Raw genomic sequence first — 22,734 nt, 5'->3', positions numbered from 1 at the left:
GGAAAGCCACAGTTTACAGCCACGGGTTTGGTGCCCAGCACTCCCAGCAAAGTGCAGCTGTTTAACAGCAAATACCATTTTTTGGATAGCACACCAATGCTGCTGAGTCACAGGGTACCATGCGTAGAGATGCAGCTGTGACTTTTACCACAGGAATTGCAGGGCAGATGCTCCAGAGATCACTTGTAACTCTTGACAGATACTTTACAGACATAAGAGGTATTTTGAGAAAGGAATCTTTAAGATCCCCACCTTAAAAACAACTGAAGTCTAAACAAATCTGAGTTTCAGCATCATGTACTCTAGGCCAGAGGTCAAGAACTCAAACAGCAAATTGTCCGGAATAAGAAATTTTTTTTTATTTTTATTTTTGCTGTGTGTTTGCATCTACCTAATATGCCAAGGTTATTTTTGTGGCAGTGTAGTTTGGCTTGCAACTTTTTCAGTGTAACGATTTGTAATTAGCTGGTATGTGCATGGAGACAAAATGTTACATTCCAGGGATCAGTGAACATAACTCCATCAGCAGATTCCTGCAGCTGAAGTGGCAGAAGTTAATGTGGATTGCTGGAGAAAGGGGTTTATTTTTAACATCTTTAAAGGTACAGCTCATTGGTTTCACTTGTCAGTTCTCCTCTGTTGGGGATAAGGGGGAGGGAGGAGCTTGCAAACCTCTCTGGCATTTTTTGGCAAGTTCTATCTGCAGAACTTGCTAAAATGTACAAGGGAGGCAAATTTATTATGACTGATGATAATCAGGTTTTGGGATTCACTGAAGGCACTTCAATGCTTAATTGCCACTTAGTGCTGAATAAGCATTTAATAAACCAAAATCAAGGGCTGATTAAATTATATACTCTAATTACAGAGTACAATAAAAGGAAGTTTTGATTGCAAAGTCAAGTTGTTGGGTAAGGGCACCATTTTTAGAGGTCAGCTCAGAGTTAGCAGTGCCTGACTTCACATAACCTAAGCTAACTTCCTTCATCCTGCAGTAACAGAGATGTTTCTTTCATCTCTTTGCTACAACAATCCTTCATTTTAATAATGCTGCTGTTGGTAACAGTGCTCACAGCGTCTCATACCTGCACAGGGTGCCAGGTTAGGATGTTTTATTGGATCCTGTTGAAAGCAAAAACCTGGGCCCTGCACTGAGGGCTCTTCCTCAGCCTCCCTGTTTCATGTAGCTGTCCCAAAGAAGCTGAGTGGGTGTTCTAGGCACATTCAGATAGAAAAACAGACTGCAGACACGTATTTCTGTTTTCCTGGTCATCCTCACTACCTGAACAGGCCTGCTAGGGGTATACATATTGAAATTTGATCTTTTTATTGGCAGTTTTGTTAGTGGTAAGAATTCCAGATTCCTCCCTGAAGCCAAAAGATCAAGCTGGGCACCAAAGCAGGAGCCTTCCTTCCACCTGAGAGGCAGCAGAGGGAAAACCCAAAAGTGCACAGTTCACCCAATGCATGCTCAGTTTTTTCTGTACCTGTACAGAGGCAAAACAGCAGAGCCAAGCTTGAGCCTTGCCTTCCTGCTGGCTCTTCCCAAGAACCTCAGCCAACCCTCCCACGTGTGAGATTCCTGAATGCAAAAGGCATGCATTGTAAAGCAACTCAGATCTGCTGCTTACTGCCTTTTGGGAGGGGCAATTCCTTGAGAAGGAAGATTTGTCAGATTGCACAGGCTGTACAGGTTTTTGTTGGGAGGGTACCATCTTTATTTTTGCTTCAGCATCTGATCTGCTTACCCCATCTGAGACAGGTTGGGGTGACACAGAGATCCCTTACAGAAGGCTGCTCCCCAAAAGCCCAGGCTCAGCACAAGGCCACTGTATCAGATGTGTATCCAGAACTCTTGATCCTAGAACAGGGTTCTTGCATAACTACTGAAGTGTCTTGTATATAAATTCTAAAATAGTCATTTTTTTGCATTGACAAGAACAAATCTGGCAACCAGAGGTTTAAAAAAGGTTCCTAAACAGGCTACTAAGTGTAAAGAGCCAACCTGGCCCAAAGCATTTATTATTTTTCTCTCAGTTGTACATTAGTGAGGTTAGTCAGCCTGAAGTCTAGACACAATACCAACACTGACACACGGCCAGTGCATCAGGAAAGAGCTGAACTGCTGCTGCCAGGCAAGCACAGTGCAGTGCTAATTACCATACTCCGACTGCCAGAGCTGTTCACTCTGGGCTTTTACCACCGTCTTAAAGAGATTAGCAACTTTTCCACCTTCAAACCTTATTAAAAATGATCAGAGAAAGCATTATGTCCCATAAGCATCATGTCAGATAAAATATTCTCACTCTTAAAGCTGGAAGTACCAATTTGAGTAAAAGCTTTATTTCATTTAGAGTTTCAGCATCTACAGCTGATGTACTGCAGTCCACAGCAATAACCACTAAGCAATCAGGAGCCATTACAGCATGACTAATGCTGCAAACACTACATCACCAAAACCAAATTAATCAAGTACCTGCTGCATACAGTGAAGCATGGGAAACAGCATCCCTGAATTTCCAGTTCAAAAATCTTTGCAAGTTAGTAGAAATCTGGGTCATCATGTTCTGAAATTTAATCATTCTATAGGCAGCAAACATGATTACATCCCTTTGCCTAACAGCATGAGGTAAGCAATTGCAAAGGAATTCTTCATTACAGGCATTATTTTGGCAATCTTCCCAAGGCAGCTGCAGATTTGATTAGCCACCAGGACTGAACTCTCTACAGCAGGAATTCCCACCCACATATGGCTATGGCATCCCAGGAGAGATGAAAAAACATGCTGGGTTCAATATTCCAAGGTAATTTTTCAGCTGACACGGAAGCAGAATGTATTTTCTGCTTATGTTTGCTAAGCTACTGCATCAAATAAGCCTTACACATATAAGGGGAAAAGAACTTTCAGAAAACAAACTTTGGGGTTTGTTTTGGGGTTTGAATCCATCCACAAACTCAAATCTTGTCCCTGAGCACTGGAAGGAATAAAGACAGTAACACAACTGAATCCAACAGGAGTTTATTACCCACACATTGCAGGTGAAGTTAGACACTTCAGTTACCAGTCAATATAAGCTAAATTGATAACTCAGGAAGTGTATAGTGAGTACAAAATCATTAACAAGAGTAAAACAAAGTGCTGATGTATTAATTTTTAAAACATCAGTTGTATACTATTATACAGCAAACATATGATCCTCAACTTAGGGCTTGCATCTCAGTTGTTTGGGTTTTTTTTAAAATCAAGTTCTCCAAGAGGCTGAGAGACTGGGTTACAACTGCATTATTTCCCTAAAGGCTACTAACATACAGCCTTACCTTACACAGACAACGCTGGCTTGTATTTTATCAACTTCCTTTTATCAGGGAATGCAGTAAACAGAGAAAAAAATCTATACATAAAAAAATTAAGCTCCAATACACAATATTTTTAATGTATATATGTACCTATATTGTGCTACAGATTTCATATAAATCAAGTGTAGGCCAAATTTTGGCATAATTTTTAAGTGCATTAAGTTTAATACAAAATCCCCCTCAGACTCTACTCTTACTGTTCCCATTACTTGCTCCTGAACTGATCTTTTTCAGTTTTGATACTTCAGTCATCTAGAATTGTCTTAAGAGCTAATTTCCATTTCAGTAATATCACTCTTATCTTTCATTACACTTTCTAGCAAAAATAAACTTGTGGGAAAACTTAGTGACTAATTTAGTCAAAATTTAGTGACTAATAAAATTCTCCAACCTGATGGGAATTATTTACATTTACTAGTCAGTATCTTTAAGGTACTGTTATCCCATGTACCCTCTCCTCTCCTCTGATCCTACAGGAACAGTTACTGATCATACACTGCAAGCACACCCTGCTTTCCTTTCTTTTCTTACAAGGCCTCCTACCAACATGCAAGTAACTTCTGGTACAGAATGGAGTGCAAAGAAATTTTTCTAATGCATGGCTAAATTTGCTTCAAAACCAGTATGTGATACTTGCTTGTTAGAGAACACCTAAAGTGCTTTGTCCTCTCTGCCACACAATATCACATTTTGTTTCCAAATTCAGCTTTCATTGCCTTTGTTCAGTATTGCAAGAACAACGATGTTAGTGACCCAGTTAATCTATCAATTTGACCAATATATCATTTGCAGTAAATTTTAAAACAGGCTTATATATTTTTTTCTGAAACAAAAGGTCACTTAAGCTTTCCTACAGAATGAAGTCTGGCAAGGTGTCATTCAACTTCCTCCCACAAAAAAGTTAAGTTTCCTCAAAGTCGTTTGCAGAGATAAATTATATAACCAACAAACATTCTACTTGAGACCAAAGAACCACTCAAGAATCAATTACAATAAGTTGAGTCACAATACCCCAAGAAATCAATTCTCTCATTTTATCTACTGACTTTACTCTGGGGTCTCTTCATTCACAGAATTATGGTACAGAGGGGGAGTGTTAGAAATGTGCAGCCAGGCCCACCTACAGAGAATGGACTTCCAAGGTGAGCCCTTTAGGAATCTCATATTTTAACAAGGAGAATCACCCAAAAGCAAGGCTATCACATTTAGAGCTGAGTCATTTCACACTCACTGAGCCTGCTCCCACGTCAGCACAGCCTTGCCCTTCAGGCTTCATTCTCAGTGTCCTGTGGAAGGAACCCAGTGCAGAACTCCCAGTAAAGTTAGCAGGAGTTTGACAGCAATGCCCCTTCATACCACTGGATTATTAAATATCTTCTGTATGGTGTGTGAAAACTGGATTTTTTTATTGAGAAAGCAAATACTGAAACAGAAACAACTTTTAGCACAACAGATGTATTTACTTACAGCATGCAAGGATTTGTTTTTATATATTTTTGCAGCTAACAACCCTTAATTATTTACAAGTTCAAAATTACAATCTTCACATAAGTAGCAATTGCTTACAGAAGTTCTGGACACTCTCTCAGAAATAAGCAACAAATGGAGTAAAAATACTGAGAGCAGTAATTAAACAAAACAAAACAAAACAAAACAAAGGAAAACATACTAGCTTCTAATATCCAGACAATTTAACACTGTTCTGGTAAGAAAAAAAATAACACAAAAGCCACATATCACATTTGGAGATGCCATTTTAAAAGAAATGCATCTTTCTGTTTGGTTTTTCTTTCCAGGAGAAATGCTGCACATAACCTTAAAAAATTCCAAATAAATAAACAACACCCAACTCCCTTTGGTTTGCCAATTTACCTGCAAGTTGCTCCTCCACCTCCTGCTCAGAGACCCAACAGCTTCACAGGTGATCACACAGGAGAAAGCAAAAGCAATGCTTTTTTATAAAAATGAAACATTTTTCCAAAAGAAGAGATTCTAAAACTCACCCAAGATGCACATGTCAGTTCTGAGTGAGGGCCAGGCCAGAAAAGATCCTGCCATTATGTTTAAGGCAGTCTCAGACTAATTTGCATCTCTTCAGCCTCTTGGAAAACAGAATTTTGTGTCAAACTGCTCTCTATCTGCCTGTTGGTTTAAAGGTTTATTTCACACAATTATTAAAGAAGGCAAATTTAGCCTGCAGCTTTTTGTAGTAAATGTGCATTCATAGCTGGTTCTATGAAGTATATTTCTCTCTGGGACCAAGGGAGTTCACTAGCAGGATGTTTTTGCACCACTCATAAAGGTTTTCAAGCATTTTTCCTTCTGGAAAGACATTTGACTACCTCTTAAAGCTATGTTAACTTTATTTATAAAGAATTTGGTACCAGCTGGTGCTCACACTAGAAATATTTTTCATGTTTAACTCTAAGAATAGATTAGGGCAAAGAAAGTGCTCCAGTTTTACCTGCTGCTTTGTTATGCCTAATTCCAAGGAAACTTAGCTTATCAGTCAACAAAATTATACAACAATACAAATACTTTACTTGGATTTCTGAGCATTGGCATGTCTGTAATTCTTTATCCTCTAAAGGTATTCATATTGCATGACATTTTGTGCTAACTGCCCTCTCTAGCCTAACCCCTTATAAAACACGAAAACAGAACAGTAGAACGTTTTCTCATGTAAACATCAGTGAAGTAGTTGCTGAAGGTGCTGTACAGACATTCTGATGGACATTTCCTGGGTAGTGGAACATGGAACATGATGTTTTGAACCTACTCAATGTACTGTATAAAAATATAAAAAATAAATTTATGACAGTAGAATAAGCTACAGTACAATTTTCCTTAGCCTGTTGAAAGCTCTGTGTGATCTTTTCATCCCTTCCAGATCCTCCACAGTACATCTCATGTTCCATCAATACTACAAGAGAGCAAGCTAGAAAATACAGCTTTAATTATGCTCTTTATGATGTAAACTTGGTTTCTACAAGTCCAATATGTACCTTAAAAAATTAGTTTTGCTCACTTACCTTTTCTGTCCTAGAATTTAAACATTTTTTGCTATAAACTGTAAAGCTAGGATATTTAAGGAGAATATGCTCTAAATTTCAGAGAAAGTTAGCCTATTATTTTTAACAGTCCTCAGACTAATTAAATATAATTGAAACTACACCACTTGCTTAGGGCTTTAAGCATAAGGCATTTTGTGTACATTCCCCCAGCTATTTATTTAATGGCTATCTTGGTGTGTGAAGCCAGATCAGTGGAAATCCCACTCTCAAAACCCCAGAAACCAATTAACCTCTAACTGCACATTCTGCATTGAACTGCAAAAGAGGAACAGACACAAAAATCAAATCCAGAAATACACACTCAAACAAGCTAACCATTTTCTACTGAGTGAGGTCTTTTCAGCTGTGGAAGTTGTTGAACACTCTCAGTTTTGGATACCTCAGTTTGAATACATTCATAGCAGTGCATGCAGAAATGCACCAGAAAAGTGGAGTTTTTCACATCATCCAGTGCCAGCGTACCATAAACCTCATCTGCTTCAAAGAAAGTGAAGTTAATTTTGTCAATCTCCATATTAACAGCTTGGAGAGATCTCCAACACAAAAAACCTTCTAAAACCAAATACTGCTTGCAAAAATGTAGGCTTTGTATTCTATCTAATCACCATATTTGCCAACCAAATGATGCTTTTCCTGAAAAACAAGTACAATACAAAATTAAGTAATTTGTGTCTGCTCAGACACTAAGACAGCGCTTCCTGCAGTGTTCCTGACATGGAAAGAACAGATCAGGCAACACATGAACAAGACAAAATGAAACAGAAAAAAGGCACATGAAATTACACTTGAAGGGAAAAGGATCATGAAAAGCTCAAAAGCACATAATAAAATCCTGCCAAATTTAGACATCACAAACCATTCATGCATTGACCATCCTGCCTTGACTCCTCACAATCTGTCAATCAGAATGATTACAAGTTTACTTTAATTGTTACATTGTCTTATAACTATCTAAATTGGGTAAGTGATTATCACCTTCAAATATAGTATGTTAATGCATAAAAATACAAATTTTTCTAGAATAATATTTTCTAACCAAATACCTAAAAGCAGTGGTCCTTCTAGATTAGTTTGGAATAATAAGTGAAGCCCATTTCTTTGCAGAATGGGGTGCTTTTATTGTTTATATGTTTAAATAATTAATTTTGAATATCCATCCACTGTATAAACAATCTCCAGAAAAATATATCCTCTTGCAGTAACTTACAATACACATTAAAAATACTTACAAAAGGGACTATTGTTCATTTACAATATCTTGAGCTCAAGGACACAATTCCTGGGTCATTTCATTTATGCAATTTTGATCAGTAAAAACTGGACATTCTGGTGAACTCGGACCATGTCAGCAACATGGACAATTAACATTTTTTTAATATCTGCCTAATTACGTAGGATTTTCCATAAAATTAGGCATTTTTACATCACAGTATATATGGCATTTCTTAATTTAGCAACAGAAAGGCACAGTTATTAAACCATAAAATACAGTACCTGAATTATATATACTCTAGTAATATCTACCAATGCTAATCCAGACATTTTTCTCTGCAAAGGGGGCTAAAGAAAAAGGCTTTTGCTTGTTTATTTAGAAAAATTCACCCTCATTACGAGTTTGGTCCATTAAAAATACCTATTAATTGAAATACCTTGAAGCAGGACTTCAGGAAAGAATAGAAGAAAGCAAATGTAACAGTTTATGGTCCAACAACTTGAATTAATTACTGTGAAATGGCAAACAGATCATGAATGGAGCCTTCTGATCAGCTGTCAGACACACCTGCTGAAGTGTCAGTGTACACAGGTACAGCCTGGCAGCCATCCCAGATACATTCACTGCATCACACACACACAGACTTGGTTACAGCAATAAGTCCAAAAATCAGCATTTACAGAGGTCAGCACTTCTCCTGGACTGATGCTTGACTGCTGGCCCTAAACCATCCCCAGAGACGTGCAAAGCCCTTTAAATGCTTTGCTTGCTTTGTATTGCTGTTAATAGGAAGGCCCTAAAGCCAAGCTGGCTGGCCTTCCCTTAGCAAACTAGTGCACCTCCTCAAAAAGCAACTAGCTCAGTTCTCCCTACCCAAAGTGGTCAAACAGCATCAGGAAAGACCAATGAAATGGAAGAGGCAAGGAACAATAAACATGAGGGAGAAGCCCACCATTCCGTAGGTAATGTAGCGATAGGGCAGCTCCACCTCCATGCGCTGCCGGGCTCTCCGCACGTCGCCCTGCGGGATGCGGAACGTTTTACACGCCAGAGGAATCGTGGCTTTCTTCATGGCCACTTTTGTTAGCAACAGAACGATGACCCCAATCAACAAGCGCAGGATGGCCTTTCCAAACACAGTCAGGGTGAGGGAGGACAGGGACAAGGGCAGGGTGTGGGGAGCAGGGTCCAGCTGCAGACCCAGGATGTAGTTGACGTGAGAGCCGCAGGCCACGCCGGCACCGCAGCCCAGGATCTGAGCTGTGTCTCCTCGCGACGTGCTCCACGTGTCCAGGGTGAAAGAGAAGATGCCCAGGGCCAAATGGAGACTGATGATAATTAAGGGTGCATATTTGTAAGTTAAGTTGAAATTGTCAATCAGGTCCACAACTGGATGGAAGATAAGCAGGATAAGAATAGCGTACAGAAATCCAGCAATAACGTCCTGTTGAAGAGAAAGATATGGTTTCAGTGTAATAACTATTTTAAAAAAAGCCCTCAAGTTACATTAACAAGAATTCAAACCTAGCTGCTGTAGCGTTAAAAGCAACTTGTGGATTCCCATCTCTTACCTTTCATAGGATTGTATCTTTCTTATGTTAAACATAAGGGAAGGAATTGCATTTGATGACCTATTAACAAATCACCTGCATCCTGACCAGATCATGAATGAAGTTATGATCAAAGGATCCTTCACTGAAGTTGCAGGTCTGGGCTTTCTAGTAAGGCCTGTTGCAACAGGGCAAGGGGTGATGGTTTTAAACTAAAAAAGGGGAGATTCAGACTGGATACAAGGAAGATATTTTTTTCCAATGAGCATGATGAGGCACTGGTACAGGTTGTTCAGAGAGGTGGTGGATGCCCTGTCTCTGGAAACATACAAGGTCAGGCTGGACAAGGCTCTGAGCAGCCTGTTCTGGTTGAAGATGTCCCTGCTTATTGCAGGGGGCTAGGACTAGATAATCTTCAAAGGTCTCTTCCAGCCCAAAACTATTGTGTGATTCTTCTATGATTTTTCTGCTGGCAACACTGGCCCCTGCCCAGGGCCAGGGCATTCCAACCTACAGTCAGCACAAATCCAGCTCAGCTGTATATGTTCTGCCAACTTAGGTTTGCTGAAACAGCTCAACAGATGCTCTGAGGGCCTGGGTGCCAACACACCCAACACTGGCAGCAGCAGCAGCAGTCAAGGACCACTGCAGTCAGGCACTAAAGCACCTTCAACTTTCACTCCAGCTTCAGAATTAACAATGCTGGAAGAGTGGGAACTGTTTCCAAATATTAAAGGAGAGGAAGCGATAACCTCTGTGGCTTCCTAACTGATTTTCAGTTTTACTATTGTTTTTAAAGGTCTTTTCTTAATGAAAAGGTTACCCAATGATTTTTTACTTCAGCATTAAATTTCAGTTAACTGTTGACTGATCATTCAGTTGCATGGAACTCTCTGCTACTTTTGTCATGTTTGATTGTTAAAGAAGAATTTGTGCAATCCAAGCACTACAAAGTGGCCCACCTTCACTTTCATGCTTATCAGCTCTTCCACATGAGCCAGGAAGTGGGACTTCAATCAGCAGAGTTTGTATTGCTCCAGCTTCAATGAATTTTTTTAAATTTGCTTCCACTAATTGAAAGCTTGATAAAAGCTCCACTAAAATTGACTGACATAAACATCACACTTGCTCATTTCAGAAGCAACAAAAAAACCTTTCTGCTCTATTTGGCACCTACTCCCCCCAAACTCAGGCACGGGGGTTGATGTACATTGCAAGCACCATGTGGTGAACTCCATTCCCTCAAATTCTGCAGAGGATTCAGCTGCAAAACAGCTCTGTCTGCTTGCTCACTATTTGTGGCACAACTTTGTTCTATGACATTTTGTGTCAGTCCATCACATCATCCCTGACAGAATGGTTTTAGATTGGAAAGCCTCCTAACTACTGATGCAAAAATGTAATTTAGTTTTTCTGAGCTACATTATTTTCCCATGCTCCTTTTCCACTGTGTTCATCTACCAGCTTTTCTACTCCCTACCAGACTTACCCTTTTCTGTCTGTTAGCTTTTCTTCTAGCACATGATCCTCAAAAACATCTTGAGCCACTCTCATAAGTGGTCTTGCATTGTGATTATCACTTGTAGTGTTCTTGTTTTCTCATTTCTACATTGTATACATTTGTGTTTCAGTTTGGGGAGTTTTAATCTGTTAAATAAATGAGTGTTTTCCAAGATGAAAACTTTGTTACCTGGATTTAAAAAGTCTGGTAAATGAAACTCTAGCATGTTGAGTGGCACTCCAAAATGCACATGCTTTGAGCAGCTGACGTGGAATGAACTTTAACAGCCACTTTCTCATCCTGCAAAATGATTTCTACTCTGTAGAGGAAAATTTACTCTACACTTTAGAGCAGTCATCAATTTCTGCACTAAAAAATGACATTAAACACCTGTTAAGTTTCAACCATGGACTGAGTTTATAAAAGACAAGTATAAGTTTAGCATGGGAGTCACTTTTAGCTGTTTAATCAATTTCTGTGCTGAAGAAATGTAAGTCTTCTGTTTCTGTATTGTAGGACACTACCAAAAAATACATCTATATATAATTATTGCACTGTAAAACCTTCAATGTGATAGAAGTTTATTAAATCAGAACAGGATTAAACCAGAAGTTCAGTAGTAGATTAGATTATTTTCTTACCAAAATTGAATGCATTCCCATATAAATTCGACTACAGCAAACCAAAGAACACCAGCAGAATGCCAGGATCAGTCCAAACATAAGGGGATACTGGTAGGGAAGAAAAATGCAGAAACCATATTAGAATTTGAAAAAAAGAAATTAAAAAAAAAAAACCACTCTATGAACATTCTATAATTAATTCCAATTAATGCCACTGATGTTTACCCTTTTCCTTGCCCTAGCCTCCACAGGCCTAGCAGAGCACCTTTTCATAAATTGTTAAGTCAAACTTTCAATCTTGCCCATCTTCTTTGCATTCAGGATATATGAATTTCAGTGCTTTTATCAGACTTTTTCAAAGCAGTAAGAAATGTCTCCATCTCTGTAGCAGTTTTCTTGCCATGCTCTGATATCCCAAACTGACCACATGGGCAGAGACAAGTGTGTTAAACTGCAACAGTTTTACACTGGGTGAAGCAGCTCCATCACATATTTAGATTGTTGGCAATTACTCAGGCAGAATCGAGGCTTCACTTCTTTTCCTGAAAAGAAGGAACTCATAACAAAATTACAAAGAAATTCAATTCCTTCCTCAATTCTTTGTTTTAGGGCTTCAGCAGTCATTGACTCAATATCTGGGCATCAGCATGAAACTCCTAAAACAGTAATCTTTTTTGTTCTTTGCAAACCCACATAAATTTCCTCCTACAAGTCACATTTGTTAGACAAAAATCATCAAATAATTACTTCCAATTATTTTTGCCTTCTCACATTTTTTTTAATAAGGACTGTTTACCAGGAAGAAATAAAATACTTTGCTTTAAAAAGCACATATCATGTATAGAAACATAGTTTCTTGACTTTCTCAGGTTTTGGCTAAAACTATGCTAATTTACATATTACAGCACAGTATGAAATACTTTCCCCACTATTGCAAAATGTCGTACCAGAGAGGATACAGCTTCCTTTTTTGCCAATATTCTATAAAAGACACAGTCACAAGATAAAATGGCAAGTTTCCAAAATTGCTTCTCTTCCTACGATAAACATGTTCAATATAAACAGGCAGCCGAGATGTACTCAAACCCAGGAACAAAATCTACAGGCAGTTTTCCTGCCCTTTCCCTTGTTCCTTTCATAGGTAACCTGAAGGGTAGAATATCCAACAAATTCAAGAAAATATCTTTAAAATTACTGGAGGAAGTTCTGTGTCCCCTGTGAAGGCCACTGAACAGATTGTAAAGTTCCAAAAATCAGTCTTTCTGTAAAAGGTCTGAGATAGGATTATCACTCTTCTGCATTTTTCCAACCTTCACTGAATTCTCAACTCCAGGACCATGTTGGCATAACAAAACTAAAATAAATAACATTCTCGAACTAAGAGAAAATCAGGAAGCTTATGTTTCACATAAGAAGCAGATTTCACATTAAAATAAATACTAAACACAAACTTAACATAACATAAATACTAAACAGCAATAGTTGTGTTCCACCTAGACTAAACTCTGTTTCGTGTAGCAACATTTGTCTTTGCTTCTATCACATTCATCTACAAACTGGATCTAAACAGAACTGTGTATTTGTGACTCATTTCTGACTGCAATGATGAAGGAACAAACTCAGTTTCCTGCCTTTCAGAACTCTGTTAACCCCGGGCAACGCACCAGTAACTCTGTCACACTCACACATGATGGCAGAGTTATCAGATACCAACACTGCTACAGCAGCCACAAAAGCAGCTCTTTGGTACCTCACAAGTGCAGCCACATCCCTCTGCCCCTCTGTGCTTTGGTTTCAGGGAAGGAGGAATGCTGCCTGCACAGCCACACAGCCTCCCTGCACCCTCAAAGGACTCCCCCAGCAGAACTGCTGCATGTGCAGGGACAGCTGTACCCCAGGGCCTCTGAAGCAAGAGCAGCTTCGAGTTTCAAACTGTTTTGCCATCACTTGATAGCCTATGTCCATCCTTGTCTCCTGACACACATCTTTTGTGCTTTCAGAGCTCAATCAGGGGTAAGGCTTTTCTTTAATAAAGACTTGCCCTGTTTCTGCAGTAGCTGACAGAGAGAGAGGCTGGAGCTTTAGCAGGAAGATGAATGAAGTACCAGGCTCAGCAGGGCTCAGTAGCTGCTCATGACACTGTGGCTAAGAGGTTGGGACTGGGGGAGAGAAGAGGTTAGAGCAGCTAAACAGCAAAATCCTGAGAACAAGGAGTATGAAGGAAATAGTTAGGTGAGAAGTCTGATTTTAAGAGTCCTGAGCTGGTGACTGTAAACAGCAGGCAGACTACAAATAATTCTGAAAATGAAAGAAGAGATGTTTGTGTTCAGGAACTCACTAGGGAAGGGTGTTAGTAGAAAGAAACAGAAACTCCAGCTCTGAAGAATGTTTTGGAAAGATTATTTGGCTCCGTCACATCTCACTCTAATTCTGAATAAATATCCCTTAAAGCATCTGAGAACATGGGCTAGTTTAGTTTCTTCACAGCAAAACATGGTAGAATAGCTTGAACACCCTCAACTAGAACAGGTTGCTCAGAGCCCCACCCAACCAGGCCCTGAATGTTCCAGGAATGGGGCACCCACCTCCTCTTTGAGCAACCTGTGCCAGTGTTTCACCAGCAGAAATATAAAACTTCTTCCTGCATCTGATCTAAATTAAGCCTCATTCAGTTTAGAACCATTACCCCTTCTCCTATCACAAGAGGCCCACAGGATTTGGCTCCCATCTTTCTTACAGGAACCTTTTAAGTACTGATCACAAATTAAGCCCAACACCCTGGTTCCTCCTCGGCCTGTTTTAACTCCTACCTTTTAAAGCAGCCACTGGGTTTGAGAATTCCCAGAACACCAAACTGGTAGCACCTGCTTCAAAATCTGCCCTGAGGTGGTGAGACAAGCGTGTGTTTGGTCCTCACACGCAGGCCTAAGTGCACAAGGTGACTAAAGGAGAATATCAGCACTCCCACACACCTCTGAGCTCAGCAGCATGCCGAGCCACACCACCAGCAGGGACATCACCTGCATCCTTGGAAAAAGAGCTGATGCCATAAACTTACTTCCAAATTGTTGCCTGCAAGGCTGAGGTACTAGCAAGCCTTGTAATAATACTGTTTTATGAGAATGGATTTCAAACATCTCCTCTCCAAATCATAAATGAATATTCAAAAAAAACCACCAGCTTTTACTAGGTTATCTACTTAAAACCAGGCATATTTTATAAAAGACTAATGTGAAAATTTGAATAAAAACTTATATCAAGTGTTCAAAGAAGAAAGTCAGAAGCACTTTTTATTGTGTTGACTTGGGTCTCTACTGAAATGTGAGATATTAAGCAAGACAGCTGAATTCCAGCAGTTTTAGTCCCATGGTTCCTGGCCATGATCAGACCTACAGGAGCACAAAGGACAAAAGATCACCAGTTTACTTCTACCCCAATTCACTGTTGGTTTTGCTCATTTGGGCATCAGAAGGCAGACTGGCATCACATGTGCTTCCAGATGAGGGTGTGGAAGGTGTCAGAGATCACAGCTGGGAGAGGTAGACACAGACACCAGGTTTCATTCTCTCAAAATAAGAATATCCTCAAGAACTCCTTATGCCTCCCCATAGCCAACATGCCACCTCAACAATTCTGAGTGTGTTTTTTTTTTTTTAATTCCATACTGCTTTCTCTTTTATAAATTAAAAAACCCCAAACCAATAAGCATGTTATTAAAAAAAATTAAGAAATTAATTGATTTCTTAACTTCACCTATTAAGGTTAAGCTTAGGGATAAAGCTGACTGAATGACTCATTGCGTTTCAGACCCCAGTTTTATTCTCATATCCAGAACCTTGTTTTGATTGAAGAAATTGAATTAAATTCATATTTGTAAAACAGCAGTGAAAATACTCTCAGTAAGTCTTTGAGAACTTTATGTCCTATGTTTTTAAAAGAAAACTCCCATCCTATAGAAAATTCCACTACATCCTCCAAAACAGGCTTGCAAACTTCTGACTGGAACACACACAAAACCCTCCCCTATCCTCCTCCTGCTCCTTGATCTTTTTGCCAAGAGTCTTAATAACATAACCATTGTTTAAAAATGCTTATAAGGAAACAATCTGTCCTAAAAGCTTTGACCTAGGTCAGAAAATTCCTTCTTTCATAAGGGAACACTATTAAAAGACACTAAATGCTCACTTCTTTACCTTTCTAAAGCACATTCTGCACAGAAGTTTCCAGCACCCACAAATGATTCCAAAGTAATTTTCTAATATTTCCAGTGTTCTACAGTATTCAATGATCTTTTTTTTAATCATATCACAACTCAGAAGTTCAACTCGAGTTTGAGACAATTATTTTGGGCTAAAGTTCACAGAAAGAATCCAAGCAGCACTTGCAGCACCAGGCTTTTAATAAGGTACCTGGGCCATGTACTGGCAACAGTCATGAAAAGCTATAATCAATGCTTATGGGGATGACTCCAGCACCTGGCTGGACAGAGGAGTTCAAAAAGCACAGCATAAAAATGATTTGTGAGGGAAGCAGAAGAAAAGGGAGAAGAGGATTATTAGAAAAGAGAGACCATCAATCAGTCATTTTAGGAAAAATAAACAAATTCTTTCAAATGGACAGGTGGTAAATAGCACTGATTAAGCTATATTTATCAGTGATTTTCTCCTTTCTTGCACTCACCAACATTAATACCAAGAGATAAAAACCTCAGTGTTACATGTCACTACAAGAACCTCTTCTTAAAATTCCAAGATAAACTTTTCAATGCCAGTCCTGAAGGAAGATAAAACATTTAATTTTCTGCTACACCTAATCTGAAAAGAAATTAAGGAGTAACAATAGGAATTAGCTTGTTACATCTTTTCATTGCAGTCATTAAAAAAATAATCCCTCTCTGAACACAGCAAGCAAGAATTACTTATGGCTTGCTCTGTTTATGCCCCAGTACCTAAAACTACATTTTTCTCTGCAAAATAATGTTTTCTCAGTTTAATCAGCACACCCTATTTAAAGAACAAGGAGTGCTTTTACATGTGTACAATGCAGCAAGAAAAAGAAACTGCTTGAGAAGTATTACCTTTGAATACCTTTTCATCAAAAACTCTGTATCCAACCTTAGAGCATTTGTTTTTACATGTTTTCCCCCAAGACCCTTTACATTAATTAAAGATTTGCTTAGGTAAAACTGAAAAATACATTTAATGACAATCAACACAGTCTAATGAGACAGGCTGTTGTATTCCTCTGGTAGAGATTCCCTAGTGACATTTGTCAGAACTGGCTGTGCTCTTTTTAAACTTTTAACACCTGCAAAAACAACTTTTTTCATTTTCCTTTACAAACTACAGGCATTAATATGGCCCATGGAAGACCTTACATCTTACACAAGACAAGGCCAGTGCTGACCCTCCAAATTCCCATTTCTCTCTCTCTCAAATCATTGTGTGGGTAATTCTGTGTTTTCAGATCATCCCTTCAGCGATGCTTCCCATGTCAGAAGAGTTTTTGTTTGACTGTTTAGGAAACATGTTCAAGAAGACCAATTAGACAAGCATGCACACATCTCTTTGCCAACATCTCTTCTCAACGTTTTAGTATTTTAGCCAAATATTTGGGCTTCTCTGAGGGGTGATGTGTCTCTTTCTGAAGGGACTGCACTTGCTCCTGCACACAGACTTTGTATGTAAGAGATGGCTTTCTATGTGTAGCTTCCAGTTTATCACTACATCAATCTTACTGAAAATGCAAACCTTTCACCAAGGACAGACATTTAAAACAAGGGTGTGCCCCTTTCTGCAAAATTCTCACTGTAGCACTGTTGTGATTAGGCTGCTTATTCATCCCCATAACCAATTATTCCCTATTTCCAGTGGGGATCAGAGAGTTTAGCCTTTTGAAATGAAAGAGCAGGCAGACAATTCTAGAGGTAATCTTCAATAGGGGTCAGTCAGAACCACAGAGCGATGCAGATCTCCCTGAAATCCCAACACAGATCCTGTCAAACCCATCTCATTTAATTACATTCAGCAGCCTTGGCTGATAAAAGTCACAGTGCAGATGAAAGATTTCTGGAAGGGAGTTTCACGTGGTACCACATAAGAGTCTTACACAACCGGTACCACAGAGAGTCAAAAGAGCACTGAGTAAACGAAAACTGGAGATGAAAACTGCATCAGAGAGGCCACTGGAGAACAGATGCACCCAGTGCAGGTTCAGCAGGGCTGTTTATCCAGGTCACCATTAGCAGCAGCAGGGTGGAAAGGCAGTCACTGATGACAGGCTTTGCATATCAAACACTGCCAGCCAGGTACCCAGCGAGGACAGGGCTGTCATATTCAGCACCACGGGCTGCTTCAGCAGGTGAATCAGCGTTGTTAACACGGTTAAAGGCCTGCTCCTCATCAACCCAGGCCCTGGGCTCCTGCTCAACATCAACTGAGCTTTGCTCGGTGGCTACAGTGAGAGCCAGCAGCTCCTCGTGAGCTCATTAATGCAGAGCTCAGGAAGGAGTGCAAACCCATCATTTCCTAGCGCAGACAGCCACTGCTACAGCCAGGCTGCATCCTGGAGGAACTCTGGATAGAAGCGAATTTTCTCTATTCCCGACTGATATTTATTTTTCTGTATTTTCTGACATTCATTTTTCTGAATTTTCTGTATCCCCTGGCTGATATTTATTCTTTTCTCCTCAAAATAAGCCAGCAGAGTTCTGACACGTTCAGGTACCATTCCAACTCAAGGACCATTTCTAATAGAATATATCATGGTGTCTATTTGAAATCAACAGTTCAAAGTAATCAAACAAAATATAAAAAATACTTTTTCCAGTAGTCTCAGCCTGAGCCTTTGGAGATTTTGTGGATAATTAGCATTCACATTATCTCTTCCTCACCCCATCTGAGACACGATATAAGCCAGCCTGGCTCAAACTGTCATGACTTCAAAGAAAGCAAGTTTTCCTCAATTTGATAAAGGTTGCTTCTTCCTACATTGTATCAAGATCTACAACCTCACTGTCTTTTAAATGTTTGCCCTCCTCTGTCAGGGTATCAGCACTTCAAAGATGGGGAATCAACATTTATAACACTCCCAAATTCTCATGAGTCTTTGACATGAGCTTTGTATTTCATGGTTACTGAAGTGTTGTTGAAATAAATGGTTTTCCATGCAGAAATGTAACATATTAAATAAATAAATGAAATAAATGAACATGGATTATGCAAGAAATCAAAAGTTTCAGAGAAGCTCTCATAATACAAGAAGAAACTGAAAAATTTGGATACAATGGACAGAACAGTTAGCTACTATGAAAGTTACCCTAATATGTAACTCGCTCCTGTCTGAAAGAGTTTCATTGAATATTCCCTATGCCCAAAGTCTCTAACTGTGATAATTTCCCAAAACCATCTTTAAAATACATTATCTCTGAAAAGATTTTACTTGAACAATAGAACTATTGCATTTTTAGCAAGTATTTTCGTTTTATAGTCAAAAATCCTTTTGAATACTATGTAAAAATAATTGTAACAGGATTGCTTAAAGGCATTGAAAAATTGAAATGCACAAAGTCAACAGGCTAAGAAAAAACCCTACTGCAATCCCAATATGTTTTTAAATGGACAATCTGGGCCACAACTAGAAAAATAGGAGCACATTTTCTCTGTTCTGTTTTCCTCAAGAAAAAGACTCAAATAAATTGTCTTTGATACAAAAGAACTATCACACAATAGAAGGAAGTCATAGATCACTGAAAGCAAACTGGAAATTAGCCACACAAGAAAGAGACTCCCTCCTCACTGGTGTAGCATCTTTTAGAGCAAGAGGAGCTTTCTTTGGTTTAGTGTAAATTTCAAAGTGACAAACTCAAAGCTGCGTGTATTGCAGAGGAAAAGTCCCTGCAGAGAGTTACACCTGTATCTGCCTCAATCCATCCTCAGCCTCGTTCCACTATGATCTGCTGAACCAACAGTCCCAACTTTGTCTCACAACAATCAGGCTCTGATTTATTAAAATCAACTCTAAATGCCCAGCTTATAGTTGTGTTCTTTATACTAAATATATTCTTTATACTAAATATCAGTATATGTAAGTATTCTTTATACTAAATATACACAGAAAGAGGTTAAACCAACAGGTTTAAATCCAGTGAGCTGCACATACTAGTAAATTTGTAGAATTTAATAAAAATAATACTAAAAACCTCTTTAATAGCTTTCCAAGAACTTCTGAGGTCAGTCTTTTTTAACACCATTTCCAGAAAAACACCATTTTCCATGACATGTCACATAGGTTCTATTCCCTTTCAACAGAAGTAAAGCAGGGAGAACAGAAGACGTGTCAGATGAAAGGTTAATGAAAAGACTCTAGGCATGCCACTGGTTAATTACTGATTAATTTATGGAAATAATTGTAAAGTCAGAAGTGATTTTTTTACATGAGTATTTTGAAATGACAGAAATTGGTCTCAGAGAGGTCTTTTATTCATATTCGTTTTCTAAGAAAAAGGAATTGAAATCAAGACTCAAACACTTTGCTTCTGCATTTCTTAAGCACAGTCCCACACGAATAACAAGGCTGAATGTTTATGATTTCTCACCATGCATCCATGGTAAATATGTTTAGTCAATCAGAGTGTTTCACAGACTGCAGCGGCAGGGTTGGCAAAGCACAGATCGAACTCGGTTCATTGGCAAAAACACCATTTCACACCCTGTTTGCTGCTCCTATAGAGGCCATCGAGACGGGCTCTGCTCTGCACACATGACATCAGTCTGTGCAAAGCTGATCCACTGGTACTGCTAAACGAGCTTTCCCACATGCAGAGAGTACAAATCCAGTTTGTGCTTCCAACTGACACCAGCCCTGCACATCTAACAAGCAATAATCAAATATACACAGATTTTGGTCATTTAGTAAAAACAACTTTGAGATTAGGCATCTCAGTGGCAAAACCTCAAATATTTATTTCAAACACTCAAAAAACATGACATTATTATTTTATATATATTTTTATATATATATAAATGTATGTATGTATGTATGTAGTTATTATGCCGGCATAACTCCAGCATACAATACTTCACCTTTTCCTAGCAAATATGAATCCCTAAGAGCTTCCTTCTGGGCACGTGCATTCACCTTGCAGAAACAGATAAATAATCTTTGGTTAGAGAGGCCAAATAAAATCTCTAACCCTTAATCATTCCATTCCTTTCAGTCACCCTTTCTAGATGCTGAGATAGAGCCACAAAGTGTCAGGCAGCGCCAGCGACAAATGGTGATTGTTACCAGCAACTGGGAAGAGTTAAGCCCCTGCACGAAGCTTAGGATCAGAGTTAGTTTTCTCCACCGACATGACTTATATCCACCTTAAACCAGGTATTACAGTAAGGATTAGTAAACACTCACAACTTAAGAGTCTAATTACTGCCTAACTTCTTAAAACGCTGCACTGGACATTTACCTGGGAAAGCCTTCTCTCAGCTACTGCTGAAAGTGGTTTAGTGCAGTGATTTAGAGAGCTGGATGTGCTTTCTTTGGAGTTGCTGCTGTTGCCGTACTTCCAGCAGCCAGCGCCAAAGCACATGCCACTGCTTGCGTAAACCAGACGATCAACAGTGTTATTTTAACTTATCTATTGACCCCAAGTGCAACAGCCAGATTTTAGAGATTCTGCTGAATGAAGGTGATGAAAATATCACAGATTATCAGTTCCTGCTAATTATGAACACATTGATAGGTTGTAGAACCATCCTGAAAGTACAAATACCAGGATCATTTCCAGGTTGTGGTTAATGAAAATGAAATCGTTAAAGAAAAGGCTAAAGCTACAACTCAGTGACGCTACAAAGTGACTCGAAGCTCAACAAGAAGCCCTTTAGTTACTGGCTCTCCACTAAATTCTCACCCCTGTAAAACCAAATGCCTGTAAAAACACTAGATGCTTATCCAAACTTTGTGCAAATGGACAAGCTGGAAAAAACCCTCATCGGAACAAAACGCAGATTGTTACTGCGAACTTTTCATGCGTGCTGAGCTAATCCTCAAAACCAGCACAACTTCCATTCACAAGACAGAATGACTAGAACACTTCTCGTTACCTGAGCACTCGCTTAAAACACAGAAAAAAAAAATTAAGAGTGAGGCAAGGAAAAAAGGTACGAATAAGACGTTTTCCCAACCAAACTCAGCCACCTCCCCACCCGAGGAGGAATCAGGTCTGTCACATGGGGTCTGTTACACCTCGGGGATGGAAAGCGCACGGATGAGGAGGCGGAGGTGCGAGCATTACCTGCCAGCGGCCGTAGCTGAGCAGCAGGAGCGCCAGGGGGATGGCGGTGCCCGACATGGCGTGTGTGGAGGGCATGCTGTACTCGGAGTTGTAGAAGACCTCCAGCTTCACCACGGGCGGCGAGGCAGGACGCGGCCAGCGGATCACATCCTTGGTGCACTGCCCCAGGTACATCACCCACACCCAGATGATGATGAGCCTCCGGCCCAGCCAGGCGTCCACATTCCAGATGCAGAAAGGGAAAAAGAGGATGTAGAAGAGCTCGTTGCCCAGCTCCGTGCCCAGGCTGAACAGATAGTAGAGGAAGCGGCTGCGAGTGGCGAACTCCTGGCTGCCGTCCTCCTCCTCCGTCAGCGAGTTTCGGCGCGGCCTCCTCCTCCAGCGCCGCGGGGTTCCCGCCGCGCCGGGCACGGCCCCGTTCCCGGTGGGATGCGCCTGCCCGCCCGCGGGGCCACCGTTCGCCACCGGCCCCCGCTGCTCCGCGCCGGCCCAGCCCGAGGGCCCCTCCACCCCGCAGAGCCGCTGGAACGCGGCCACTTTCCGCGGGTCCTGCAGGTGGGCGGCCAGCCGGGCCAGGCGCTGGCCGACAGACATAGCGATGGGACCGGGGGCGGGCTGAGGACGGCGGGGGACTTCGTCTGAGGGGTGGAGAGGGGGACGGGAGCCCCGCGGAAAAGGAAAGCCGCTACCTGGAGAGAAACCCGCTGGAAGGCGAGGCGCCGCGGATACCGCGGGACTACCCTCGCCTCACCCGCTCCCTCCCGCCCCTCGCTCCTCACGCCCTCCCCGCTCGCTCCCTCCCTCACGCCCGCGCCGGCCCCGCCCCGCCGCGCCTGCGCGCAGCCCCCACCCCGCGGGAAACGCCCTTGGCGGCGCGGATTGGCCGCGGCTCTCCCTTGGTCCCGCCCCCATGGGCGGCGCAGCCAATCGGAACTCGGCGCTGCGTGAGGCGGTGCGCGGCCTGAGGCGGCCTCGAGCGTGAGGGGCAGAGGCAGCGGCAGCGGAGGGCGGCCCGTGGGGTGGGTCGGGTCGTGTCGGGGGACCGTGGGGGAGCCTCATTCTCCTTCTTCTCCTTCGTTATAGAAACCCCGAATCAATTGCGGTGGATGAGACCTCTGAGATCAT

The 22,734-nt window shown here is 40.8% G+C and overlaps 1 protein-coding gene across 1 annotated transcript; it reads right to left on the bottom strand.

Moving 5' to 3' along the window:
• Positions 1-3,003: 3,003 nt before the first annotated feature.
• SGPP1 (sphingosine-1-phosphate phosphatase 1) lies at positions 3,004-22,360 on the bottom strand. The gene is made up of 3 exons (XM_066552320.1): positions 21,610-22,360; positions 11,337-11,426; positions 3,004-9,088 (listed from the first exon to the last, which is right to left on the bottom strand). The coding sequence occupies exons 1-3, from the start codon at positions 22,201-22,203 to the stop codon at positions 8,537-8,539; spliced, it is 1,236 nt and encodes a 411-aa protein (XP_066408417.1). The 5' UTR covers positions 22,204-22,360; the 3' UTR covers positions 3,004-8,536.
• Between the last annotated feature and the right edge of the window lie 374 nt (positions 22,361-22,734).

The sequence above is a fragment of the Molothrus aeneus genome, chromosome 6, assembly GCF_037042795.1.
Source record: "Molothrus aeneus isolate 106 chromosome 6, BPBGC_Maene_1.0, whole genome shotgun sequence".
Taxonomy (NCBI): domain Eukaryota; kingdom Metazoa; phylum Chordata; class Aves; order Passeriformes; family Icteridae; genus Molothrus; species Molothrus aeneus.
Note: the sequence above shows the minus strand (reverse complement) of the source record. Positions and strands in the feature narration are given on the sequence as shown.

Excerpts from the sequence above, each read along its gene's own strand:
- SGPP1 (XM_066552320.1), bottom strand. The coding sequence starts at position 22,203 with ATGTCTGTCGGCCAGCGCCTGGCCCGGCTGGCCGCCCACCTGCAGGAC. Across the intron at positions 11,427-21,609 it reads TCAGCTACGGCCGCTGGCAG|TATCCCCTTATGTTTGGACT; the intron begins GTAATGCTCGCA and ends CTTCCCTACCAG. Across the intron at positions 9,089-11,336 it reads TGGGAATGCATTCAATTTTG|GACGTTATTGCTGGATTTCT; the intron begins GTAAGAAAATAA and ends TCTCTTCAACAG.